General features: G+C 36.9%; 1 protein-coding gene across 1 annotated transcript in view; it reads right to left on the reverse strand.

The window, feature by feature from the left end:
* The window catches only part of SMC4 (structural maintenance of chromosomes 4), a 37,364-nt gene that overhangs the window by 18,458 nt on the left and 5,617 nt on the right, over positions 1 to 13,289 (reverse strand). Inside the window, exons 5-6 of the mRNA XM_086618111.1 lie at positions 12,503 to 12,679; positions 430 to 594 (exon numbers count right to left, since the gene is read on the reverse strand). Coding sequence (XP_086474237.1) covers positions 430 to 594; positions 12,503 to 12,679 — 342 coding nt within the window. The remainder of the gene's footprint in view (positions 1 to 429; positions 595 to 12,502; positions 12,680 to 13,289) is intronic.

Here is a 13,289-nt window from a genome sequence, read left to right on the forward strand (position 1 = left end):
GCTTCTCCCATTTGCTATTCAGCAACAGGAGTAAGGCTGAGAAAAAGCCGTATCTGGATGTATCCACAGAACAACAGTCTCTTTCTCTGTTCTGTCTGAGAAGCATTTAACGAACGCAGATATGATCAAAGAGTGTTCAGCAGGCAAAATCCTCTACTCCAACCCAAGCGTTCAAACATTCCGGAATTGAAAGTCAACAGCATTATCAATGTTTAAAAAGGGCAACTGTTGTGGGCTATCCATTTCTTTTATAATGGAAACAGCAGATGTAACAAATGTAACTCGAAATTTCTCTGTCCTTCTACTCTGTAGAGAAGCACCAAACTTTAACAAAGCCTTTATTCTAACTATTTTTCTAAAAAATCCAATAATGAAACACTGCAAGTTTATATTTTTTGTTTATAATTCAAACAAAACTTTGGGACTCACCTTTTCTGCTCTTTGTTCATTTAAAATCTCTACCCTGCGACACAGAGTTTGGATAGGACCTTTTAGTCGTGCAGATCCTATTAAGTCTTCTAAGTATTCCAGCATGCCTTCATCGTGTTCAGTCTGGCCTTTTGGTTTCATCATTGCAATTTGTTCGACTTCCCCCTTGGAAAAGAAAAGTTTGATGTTTTCTTTTCTTAATATGTTTGGGTTTGCTTTTGTTTTTTTCCTCAGGGAAAGAGTTAGTATTCTGAAAAAACACAAACATCTTTGGAACGCAGGTATATGACCATTTTCTAGCATTATATAAAAAAGAACAAAATAATGCAGTAATCAAAATGGACTATTCAGAGCAGCAATATATTTGAGAAAGATGGAAATAAAAATTTCCTCCAAGGAGCACATCATGGTGACGTGCATGAAACCCAGCATCTCTTCTGAAGCCAACATTCAGGTCTAAACAGTGTTTCATTTCTCTAAAGATTCAAAATGTATTTCCCCAACCTAAAAAAAGAAGAGGAGAATAAAGCATGCCCTCTAGGTCAAGTAGCACCCAGTAGTCTTAAAGCAGCTTAATCAGGATTGAAGTCCCTGAAGGGCTCTCTTTAGGAAACAGAAGGTCCATACAAACACGTCTGATGGATGAGCAGGACTTGTAATTCATATAACTGAGACTTCCTTGTTGGAAAAAGAAAAACATCCTTTAAGTACTCAGCTTCCATCATTTAATTATCCTTTATGCACAGCATTAACTTTAAATCATTAGGCTAGATAGTAACAATAATTTGATTCTTTTAAAAATAAGAATTAGGAAAGATTAAACTGGGACAATTACACAGACTGTTTGTTTTACTGACACTATCATTAGCCAACAAAAAGATCTACTATCAATGTTTTATTCTTAGGACAGAGTAGCACAACACGTTTCAAAATACAGGTTATATTTTGTAAATAACATGGTCATATACCAGAAGGCGAAGACGTGAACTTGAATATACACATATTAAAATGCTATCTGGGGCAAGAACAGATGTAATAGATGCTGCAAAAATTAAATACTGAGTAAAAACTATTCACTCTTCAAAAACCCTGACAGTCAGGTACGTGACAAGAGACAACTTACTTGTGAAACAGATGATCAATACTGCAGAGTGCCAGTGCTGGCATTTGTGACCGGTTTTTAAATACATGAAATAACAAGCTGGATTTAAATTTTTAATTTAGTTTTAGAACTGACAAGATTTAAAAAAAAACCCCACAAAATGTATATTCCAACATCCAAGCTAGGTAGGTATAAAAGCCTAAGTCCATACCCACAAAGTGAAAACACAGCTCAGAATTTAGTCGTCGTTGTTGGTTGCTTTTGAGCCTGAGCTGACAGCCAGGTCTTTACAAAAGCGTGGATGAGGAACTCCGAGGACATACAGAAGGAAGAGTGATTAACGAGTCTGCTGGAGAACCAGAAAGGACACTCGGAAGCCAACGCAGGGCAGGATTTGCAGGGAAGCGCTGTAACCCAGACCTGCAACCCGCGAAGCAAGCTGAGGATAAGGTACTCCCGGCGTGAGCTGCAGAACTCAGGAGTTTTTGCGGAAGCGATTTCGTTCCCCGCACTCAGCATGCAATGACACCTAGTGGCCCCAGGCTTGTCTCCCATTAGTAAACACCGTTTGGCTGAGCAGAAGGGAAAAAGCAAAGTTTCACAAATTTTGCAAAATAAGAACTAGTATTCCTCAAGGTAAGTCTTTCTTGCACATAATTCCTTTTTCAGGGTAAATCAGAGGAAGAGTGGTTGGTTTTTTTATTTTAAAATTCTAGAAATTAAATGCATCTAAGCTTTTATTTTCTGCTAATCACTGTTCCTAGAAAGTGTCAGCAGGTTTGACAAGACAAAAAAAAAAAAAACAACACAAACAAAACCAACAAACAACTCAACTCTTATTTTATTTTTACTCATACCAAAAAGCCAAACAGTTTTCTAATAACCGCAGTTACATTATTTACAATTCCAATTACACATTTGCTCCCTTGCCACAAATGTATGATTTCTCTACCAAAAACCACCTGTCAGCAAGACACTGCTCACAGGTAGGAAACTGTGTAACCTCCTAAATTTCTGTGGAATTAAGTCTCCTCTTTGTTTCTTCTTACATTAAAGCATTTCCTCTGTTTACATCCAAGAAAACACAACCACAGAAAAGATATTTAATTCAGGTGCTGAGCATCAAGTCTGAGAATTTGTATCTATATATCATATATATATTTTAATATTTTATAGCATCTGTATCCCTCAAATCAGGTGTTGCTGTAAACCACAAAGCTACCCTAGATTTAACACGAGCACAGGAATTACAGACAAGCAGGAATCTGAGTCAATGTTTTTTTATGATCTCGCTAAGTATAATTAACCATCTTGAAGTCACAACCATCTGAAAGACAGTAATGCAGTTGTGAGGGTTCTCCATAGCTCACTAATGGAATGGAATATAACTACAACATGTTTAATGAAATAGTAAATAACTAATGAAATGTAATCCAATTGTATCTAGTTCTATAACCTCATCAACTAAGAAATCAGGGGTTTGGTTTCCACATGGTAAATAAATACATCACCACATGACCAGGAATTCGTGGTGACTCCAGTTTAGGCCATACACACCTTAACATTTGGAAAAGCTGAAGTGAACTGAGTCCTGTTGAGAAGATAATGCACATGCATTGGACTTGTCAGGCTGGCTATGGCCAATTTTACGTGTAATTCCTCTACTTCACCACAGGCAAGCAGTTTTAGAAATATGTATTCCTCATCTTATGTGAAGAGATGTAGAGGGACTACCTACTTACATTCTGGGACTCTATTCTTATCAAGGGTAAAATGAAAACATTTAGAATATATAAATAACTAAATAATAAAAGTAATATTTAATATACTAAGAAATCAGTATAGCCCACCCCTATAGTTAATATATTAAGAAACACAAAAGGTTTCCAGTTATTGTAATTGATAAAAGAGACTGAAAAAGTTGTACCTGCTCTTCCTGCAAGTAGTCATGATAATGATTAACAGGGGAAAAAAAACCATTTTACAACTCTGCATTGTTAAAACTTGATAGTCAATGTAACTGTTTCCTAACTTTTAACTGTGCTTATTACTTGATCCGCTACTTGAATTATATCAAATAAAACCAAAACCACAACCTTGCTCATTTAGCTAGCAAAAGATCTTTCGAAACACGGACAGCGTTTTTGAAAGTGAAACTAAAGCGGCAGAAGGCAGACATTTGTTGAAAACAAGAAAACATGCTTGGGCATGCTTAACATAGCTGTCGCACCCAAATTTTAACAGTCTCAGTGTGGACCACCAGGAATTCTCTTTCTTTATTTGGCTCAGATATCTTCCCCTAGCTCTCAGGCATGAATCCAAGAGAGGAGAAGGAGCAATGTGCAAAAAAAAAAAAAAAAAAAAGTACATCTCTATTTAGTTAAGACGACATTCAAAATGGATGTCAAGACTTAGGCACTGGTGACACGGGCAGACAGCTAACACAGAACAAAACATCCACAAAAGTGAAGAAATGACTATGAAAAATATCAACTATCCATTGGGTGTCTTAGGAAGGGTCTACATTCAGTGCAAGAACTCTAAATGGAATTACTACCCAAATTTCAGTTTCTGCATCGTGTGTGAAGTCTTCTTCATCAGCCTGAAAGTGGGATGCTGGCACATCTCTAGGAACAGGTAGTCAAGCACTGTCCAATGAACATACATCTAAATAACAGTTTCTACGGAACACCTCAGCTGCGTTACCAGAACAGTCACTGGTGCACCCTAAGAGCCAGCACAAGTTTACCTGGGAGAAATTTCTAAGCAATAAAGTTACCTGACAGCTGTGACACACCGTGACAAACCTTGCTTGGCAGCAGGCTACAAAGTCATTTAAAAAGGGCAAGAGCCATTCCCGTTTGAAAGCCACTTCCTCTAGTGAAAAATGAGAGGAATAACTTCAAGGAACTCAGAAGCTGGAGATTCCACCTTCCTTTGCTTAGCTGAGCTCTTGAGGGGAATTATTTTAGTGCCATGATGTTTCAGATACTTTCTAAATTTAAATTTATATTGTGCATAAGTAAATAGCAAAAGCTTTAAAGTAAATAGCAGAAGCCTTCAAAACCCAGTTTAAAAATTGCTCATTAATAAAATTAACCATTTGAAATCAATGACTCAGTTGAGGAGACCTGAGAGGGTCAACATAAGCACAGGGTGAAGCAGCAGCCCAGAACACGCTGGCCAGGAGTGCCTGGACTTGCCCTGGCTGTGAAGGACAAGAATCTGACCTCCAACATAGCTGCCAAAAGGTGGGACAATGAAATGCCTAAACCCCCTTTTACCTCATTTCTTAAAACTACTACTCCTACTCTCTGGAGTTATATATTCACTTCTGAAAACAGCTGACCCTCTCAGAACAGAAAGCTTTTAATCTGAGTTTATCCAATGTTTTCTGGCACATAGAGATTTGAATTTTAAACGACGTTATCAAACTGCTTGATAAAGGAAAGTTTTGACCTACTCATTAAGCTGCATTTCTGCAACTTTCCACTAGTCTTGAGAACAGGATACCACTTTTCACTTCTGCAGGTAACTCCTCTTTGTTGCTCTTGGCATCGTGTTCCAGCAACTTTCCTTGACATTGCAAGTAGGGTCTGTGGACTGAAGCGCTAATTCCAAAGCTAAGAACTCTGAATGGCATAACGTGCTAATCCCAATACTGATGTTATCCCGTCTCACATGGTGATAAACTGTAGTCATGGATAATTTGTGCTGTGCACAACAGTAGTTCAGTCTGTGATAGTGCTGGAACTGGAATTAATAGAGTTTCAGACTATGGCCTTCAGATCCCATTTTAAAATTCTGGTAGGAAACAAGGCAGGGCTAGCAAAAAGCGTTTGACATTGAAAGATTCCCAACAGAAGCCTTAAAACTCTCCAGGAAGCAACAATACTTTTCTCTTTGGTTGTGAAAAACTCGCCTGCATTATGACTAGTTGTTTCTGGAGAACCTACAGAGAAAGGCGTTTGCTTAGCAATTCATATCTTCTCATCCCTGAAAATTTGAGAAATATAACCTTTCAAGATAGTATCTTGCAACACAAGGAGTTTTGTCAACTGTTAATACAACGTTTGCAGATCTACTTTGTTAGCATGCTACAGAATAAGTATGGCAGCAAGTAAGGAAAAACAATTTGTCAGTATTTTAGTTTGTCAATTTCTGGTGTATTAATCTGAAGCTTTAGAAATAAAGTGCTGAAAACCTTGTTTTTTTCAGATTAGCAGGATTCTATACAGCCAAACCAACTGGACTAACTTTCAAGTGTTAAAACCCACACATCAAAAACACTTTTAAAGCACGGGCGTATTAAAACGTATATTGGAACAAGGGAATTGTGTAGCTTGGAATCCAGTAGATGGAAGTGTACTGCACTCTGGAGGGGAGCACTGGGTAGTTTGGGTGGTTTTTGAGGGGAATTTTCTGGTGCAGTTCTTGTGTTTTGTTTTTTGAAGGGTTTTTTGGTAGTGGAGCTCCTCAACGCTAGCTAAATTCAAGAGTGGAGTAACGCAACATCTAGCTGAATTGAAACTTATATTCAGTTTTGCTCGTGAGGAATAGTTTTAGAGAAAATACTGCCTCAAAGATGCAACACCATATACTGGAAAAGCCTTCCATGTTTTTACACATGGCCGAGAAACTTCGTGAGGCATCACCTTAGAGAGCAGGACATCCTATTTGTCTTAGTTTCCCACTTCAGCTGTTTCGAGTAGAATACAAGTAATCTTCTGAACTCTTGGAATCCAGGCTTCCGGATCACATATTTTGTCGATACTGGTAAATTAGACAAATGCTTTACACAAACGTTTCTTTTTGTTTACATTTTCTCCACCTCTGAGGTGATGGGCAGGAGGAAAGCCTTCTCATTTCTTCGAGTGGTACAAAGGAAGCCTACTGCAACTAGGGAGCATCTCCTGGTAAGAGCCTGGATGTTTTCCTCATAAAAAGTTTCCTGAAGTTTCAACATTTGGATTTCAATTTCAACTCTTTTCTTAACTTTTTAATATGGATGGCTAGACACAACTGACCTGGCATAAATAAAATTATAAACCAGTAAAGTTCAGCATTTTTAATCTTATTTTACAGAGCACAGCTATTTCTTCAATTTCTTTCAAACGGTGAAACTTTTCTCCCAGAGCAAGGGAACGTGGACAAGAGATTTTGCAAGTATTTCTCCAGCCAGCTGCAGGAGTGGAAAATACAGAGCACAGAACTTCTGAGCACCATCAGCACAAGGAAGAGCAATGGCCGACGCAGCCAACAGAATGAAACCAGTGGCACCGTAGATTTGCTTGAAGGAGAAACCACATTTATAATGTTTACCACAAAAGCTGGTTTTCTACAGAGATTTAAAAGACAGAAAATTCAAGGCTACTTCTGGGAAATTCCAGGTACTGTTTTTCCTTCCTCAGTCTTCTATCCCACCCCACTTCTGAACGCTGACATTAGTCTCAGCACCACTACTAAATCACCACTACTAAGGTATAAGCTCTTTCCTTACGCATCTGACACTAGTTGCGTCAAAATATTTTTCCTTGATATTTCATGTAATCAGTTTCTTGATAACATAAAACTATGTTTTTATCTTACATAAGCCACTAAGCACTAATGAGACGAGTCTTTCCATTTCCCTGTATGCTACCTGCCCTGTTTTCAACCCCGCTCCCATTTTTTATTTTTCTTATATTGGACAGCATGACAGAGCTCACCCTTTTATTTACTTTATCAAAATGATGGCTCTCCCTTTTTAAGCAGGACTACAATAAGGAATGGCAAAAATAAGTGCTAAACTTGTGTACCTTCGATTTTCCATAATGGTAATTTCAATTTGACATCATTTCGACAGTATGTCCATAGTCCCTTCCTCATGTAAAGCTTTGATTATGAATTCTAATTCTACATACATGGGCACTGGAAGCTAGGTACCTAGATAACCAATATTCCTGTAACCTTATTCCTCTTCTCCTGGAAATGCGACTGTAATACAGCTCTTGTAAGCCAGAAATGTTTGTTGTTCGTTTTTTTGGGTGGTTGGTTGTGGTTTTTTGTTTTTCCCCAATTCCATGTTATAGCTGCCATTACTTAACACTTACAGTCATATCTCATTTCTACTCTTTGGTTTTACCAGATGGCAAACATACAGGAGGGGAGATAGTATCAAATACTCAACTTCATGCTCTGCCTTCCAAGAAAAGTGTTATATGCTAGGTGGGAAAATCAAGAATGTCAAAGAAGTAATAAATGCACATACACAAATCTGCAAGGCCACTACTGTCCAAAGACGAGGGAAAACTTATAACTAGCCTGTTATACAACATTCAGTTGTTTGCACAAAACTACTATTCTGCATTCTGGAAATCATTTAAAAGTAGCCTTTGTCAAGCTGTTTGCACATCTGTCTAATTTTAGAAGCTTTCTTAAGGACATTCTTGCATTTAATACAAGAATACAAATTGAGTGCAAATCTAGAGTCATTTTGGAATCTAAGGCACAAGAATACAAATTGAGTGCAAATCTAGAGTCATTTTGGAATTTAAGGCAGTTATTGTCAAACTCAACCTACAACATTTGACTTAAGATATTGGTATGTTCTAATTAAACTATTTAATTGACCACTCTCAGTTACACACTGCCCCTAGAAAAGTGCATTTCTCTGCTTTCCATATTTCCCTCTTTTTCTAAAGAAAGCTTAATAAACATTTGTTACAGTGTTATGTTGCTATTTGCAAAACAAAAATCATGCAAATTGCCAATGTAAGTTTTCTGATGAAGCAATAGAATAATTTTGAAACTGCACATAGACACGTTAACATATCTTGTGCTGCTCTACACCCACTTCAGCATAAAGCGTAATATTTAAACAGTGAAATCAAGTCTGTACTCTATGATTCAGTGTAAGGCTTCTATTTTTACAGAAGACTTTATTCAAAGAATCTGGTTTTACTTAATTATATTATCATACTTGCTTTAATTCTTCCTACCGCTTCAGCTCAGCTGTTCTTGACCTTTCTAGAACAAACCTCTCTTCACCACCAGTGCTGGCAGCATAGATCACCATTTATAATCCCAGTAGAGCTTTTCAGCTCGTGCTCCTCTCAGTGCTTTAGCTCGAATGTTGGTGTGCCTCATTAGGAAAGCAGACCTCAACAATTGGAAACTTCTGGCTTATCTCAAAGCGAAGAAAATCTGTTCTCCCTCACTTCCTCTCCAATACACGGAAAGAGCGACTCCTACATTATTTCCACAAAGCAGCAGGTGAAAAACTTGACTATACTTCCTTTCTGGAAACATAAGCTTGCCATAGGATAAGACTTAGTACATCACAAAATGTTGTTCCAATCAGTTACAAAAATGCATACATATAAAAATCATTGTAGATGTTTATACTTGCTTAAGATCACACAAGAATATTTTAAATGAATTTGATAGATTTAATTAAGTGAACTACTACTGTAATTAGTACAAAATCTACTTGAGAGTTTCTATTTCTTTGAAAGAAAGTATCTTCTAAAGTAAATTAAAATCAGCTTACAGAATTCTGCTCCCACGATCTTGTCTTTTAGTACAAAATTAATTCAAAGTCTTGTGCCATTTATTACCATTTCTACAACATTTGTTTGCAAAGTTCCTGAACGGGAGCTCCCTACGAAACTCGGCTTTCCTTTTACAAAGTTGATATCTACACTCCCCTTACCTTGCAAGACTGCAAAAGCCAATTTCAGCAGGTGATAACGCTTGCTGTGCTCCCCAGACACGTCTACCCTGTGGGGTCCAGAACTGACGTTCCTTCAGGTGCCCCCCATTTATTTAATAATTCCTTAGAGGCAAACCAGTCAGGATAAAGAGGCTGAGATTTTTTTTCTGGCCTCAAGGTTAACCTGCTCAGAGGAGCCACTATTGAGCAACAGCAAACATACTTACCTTCTGAGTTTTGCCCAGCCCAGTCAAAGCACAGAGCTCACACAAGTTTTCTGTATATATACTCTGACATTCCGAATAAGTCTTTCCAGAAAAGCTCAGTAATTTTATTTGTTGTTCTTTGCAGATATACACGTTACTGAAGCTGGGGCTTTTTTTTTTTTAATAAGTGACAAGATGCTTTTTTTTGCCTGTTGCAGTTTCAGTCTGTGGCAAGCTCATTAAAAACACACTGAACAGTTGTCTATTCCTAAAGTACTAAAAGCATATAGCAATTTATTAAAAACATGAAATATGTAGAGTTAGAACTTAAGGATCTCAAAATGACAAACTCCTCCTGTTAAATGTTGGCAATATCCCTTTGCAATCAAAACCATTTTTAACCGAGATTTTTTTTTCAACTACCTAGTTCAAGCACAGAATTTGTAATACTTCTAGAACCACTCAAATAGTCTTACATATACTCTTTTTCCACAGGTGTTTTTTTGTAATGTTACTCACAGAATTCGTCAGTAGTTTGATTTTAATATTTTCAGCATGGCATCAGCAGAAGTATCTGTAGCATGCCCTACCCAACTTCTACAAAATTCAGTCTGGCCTAAGCTTTCAAATTTTATCCTAAAAGGCACCAAAATCTGCTATGTCAGAAGAAGACTGCAAAACAGAGGGTGAAATGGGGAGAAGTAGTCTAAAACAGAAATTAAGTCTTCTAAAAAGCAACTATTTTCCACTGAGCAATGCTAAATATGCTAGCAAGATATAATCAAGTATCTAAAGGTTTTGTTACTACATGTAGGACATGTTCTCTTACAACTTTTGCATTAGTACTAACTAGTGAATATTCTGTCACACACTAAAACCAGCATTTGATAAACTCCACTTAATATTTTTACCCCAAATCTATATTACAAGTGAAATATTTTAATCACATCCTATTGACATAGTCAAAATCAAAGAGATTTGTAACTTATTTTAAATAAGAAATTACTCTGACTTGTTATCAAGCTAAACTTAGCTTAGCTACAACAAAAGAAGAGCAAAAGCGACATAAACCTGTTACTTATCCCTCCAATTTTAAATAATCTGAAAAACACTGGGGAAAAAAGGGCAATCCTTGTGACAGTTCACAGCCTCAGCCTTCTGACATGGTCTCATTTACTTCTACTATAATTTTTAATATTGGGTTTTAAAGTTCTGCTGTCATTATGTGGAAAATATTGCTACATTTCCCCACTGGAAAGGACTCAACTTTGACTCGACAAATCAGCAGATTTCCCTTTAAAAAGGCACAACACCTTACATGCAAAGACAAAGGACCTTGCCTCAGCCAGAAAGACTAAAGAAATACAGAAAATCTCAGTAGTTTCCTTTGCTCTTCATGACAATGTATTACCCTCAAAGAGTCTGGTGGAATGAAAGAAAAAAATCATGGTGGGCACCACTGCTTTATGCCTTAATATTGGTTATACCCCCCCTTATTTCCCACTGTACATGAAACACGAGCTTCTACAAATGGTATGTTCTCCTCATTGATAACTTCCTGGGAAAAAAATAATGGGAGAAGAAAACAAACCACATTTGGGGAAAAAAAAATTAAAAATAAATTAAAAAGCTTAGCAGTACCCCCTCTCAAAAGTTCCCTTCCCCTCCTTCCAGTGGTAAAAGGCCATGCTCTCTAATACCAAGCTTTAGCTATCTCTGCACCATCATTTCTGCCCAGCTCAATCTTAGACTCTGCAGTCTCTCCCTTTCAGAAATTTTGCTAAAATGACACTGAAGGACAACTGTATAGAAAAAAGAGCATATTTACTACAGTTGTTTTGTTGGAGGTACTTCCCACTCCATCTTGAAACAGAAAATACAGGAATAAAGTGTTGGAAGGAATAATTAATTGGCATGGAGACTTTGAAACAGATAATATCCTCTTTTTGTGGGTGTAACTGTAAAAAAGGACTGCATGAAAAGGCTTGAGGAAGTGAAGCAAGCACAGCAGCCTATCTAGAATTTATTTTATTTTTTTTTTTTTTTAGAGGGGAACTGGAAGCTCCTTTGACAAAAACACGCCTAAAATAAACTCTATTGAAAAACTTCAGACCTCAGGAGGCTCCCACTGGTCACTAATTTTCTGGGCCACAATCCTTCAGAGTAGATTTGGGACCCATTAGCAATAGCAGTGAAATAATTACAGGTAATTCCAGATACAGTTAGTCAAATGAATTAATATTTAAATGCTTCCATCAAGTACTTTCATTCAATTCATATTTTAATTGTTTGGCACATAACAAATTTCTCCATTATTATTTAAAAGCTAGAAAAAAGGAGTGTGGTTCTCTTCAGACTGTCTTTTAAACAGCAAACAGATACCAGCAAGCCTTATAATTTTAAGGTCAAACATGAATATAAATGATATTATATTGACAAATTCTATTGTTATTTTTACAATATGGGTTGTAAAGTGTAGCTTGAATTGGCTCTAAACCTGCCATTGAGTCCTCTGCAGTTGTTAAACAAGTGTAAAGAAAAAGTACACTTCAGGTATTTTTTCTTGCACTCAGTTTTTACGCACAGTTAATTTTTACGTACACACTTCTCCAGCAAAACCATGTCTACATATGAGAGCCATAGATAACAGTAGAATCATTAAGATTTAAGTTAATATTGATGCATTTTTACCTAAAGCATAAACAAGTTGCTGAATCTCTGCCACGCTTAAGCAGCACAATAATATTGGGGTTTAAGGTTTATTTTACTACTCCAATATTTACGTGCTGCTAGGGCGGAACAAGTATGACAATTCTTCTATTCATCCACATGTCAGGAGCACAAATTTGTTAACAGAAAAATTTATGTTAGCATCTTCAACTGTTTCTCTTCCTTAAATTTCTAAAGCAGCAAATAATGATTCGCATCTTTATCAGAGCATGCAAACCATGATGTGCTGCTAGAGTACTTTAAGGCCTCAGACACAAGACTTAAAAACCTAAACAATATTTTTTTTGTAACTCTAACTGGAAACATAGCTTTACTTAAAATTGTTTTCCTTCATACACCAACCTGTAAAATTAAGAACCTGTTATGGTCCAGATCAATTCCATGGCTTCGAAGAAGAATACCAACGTCTTTGAATGTCTTTTTCTTTCCATTGATGTGGTAGACAGAAGAATTATCTCTATAGGCAGTTCGAGATACACAAAAATTGCTGTTAGGAACGACTTCGTAATCGTCTCCTTCCTGTTTTGAGGAAAAACGAAGCCAGAAAAACAATTACTATCTCACAGGTTTACCTCATATTTCACAGTTCAACACAGAAGTTTTATCAGGTTCAGATTTTAAGTCAACTGCACTCTGAGGTCTAGTAAAAGTGGGAACTGTCTTAAAGCTGCACATCTCAAAAAAAGAGAGAAAAAACTAGAAAACCACCCTTGAGAACTAGACAAAAATTAACCCAAATCATTCAAACTGAATGGCCTTCACATTATGCCTTTCCCACCTCTGATACAACCTATGGCTTTGAAAATGCTTTTTCTCTTTACTCCTGCTTCAAATCACAAAGGAAAAGGCCTACTTGAAATTTACGGTGGCTGTGCAATTCCACCCTTGAAATTTTGGATTTGCAAGTCTTGAATGGCTTAACTACTGCTCACATTTTAAACTCCTCTTTTATAGTGCTAGGAAAAGGAGTTACTTTTAGCTGAGTACTTCTAAAGAGAAACTGCAAAAGATAAAAAAGCAAAACATTAAAGATGTGACAAATATGACATCATCAGCTTCAAAAAATATCTTAGACTTACCTACAAAGCAAGCAGCAACTAAAATAAAGCTGGTACTACACTTTAAAAAG

This window comes from Tauraco erythrolophus, chromosome 11 (assembly GCF_009769465.1).
Source record: "Tauraco erythrolophus isolate bTauEry1 chromosome 11, bTauEry1.pri, whole genome shotgun sequence".
NCBI classification, from domain to species: Eukaryota; Metazoa; Chordata; class Aves; order Musophagiformes; family Musophagidae; genus Tauraco; species Tauraco erythrolophus.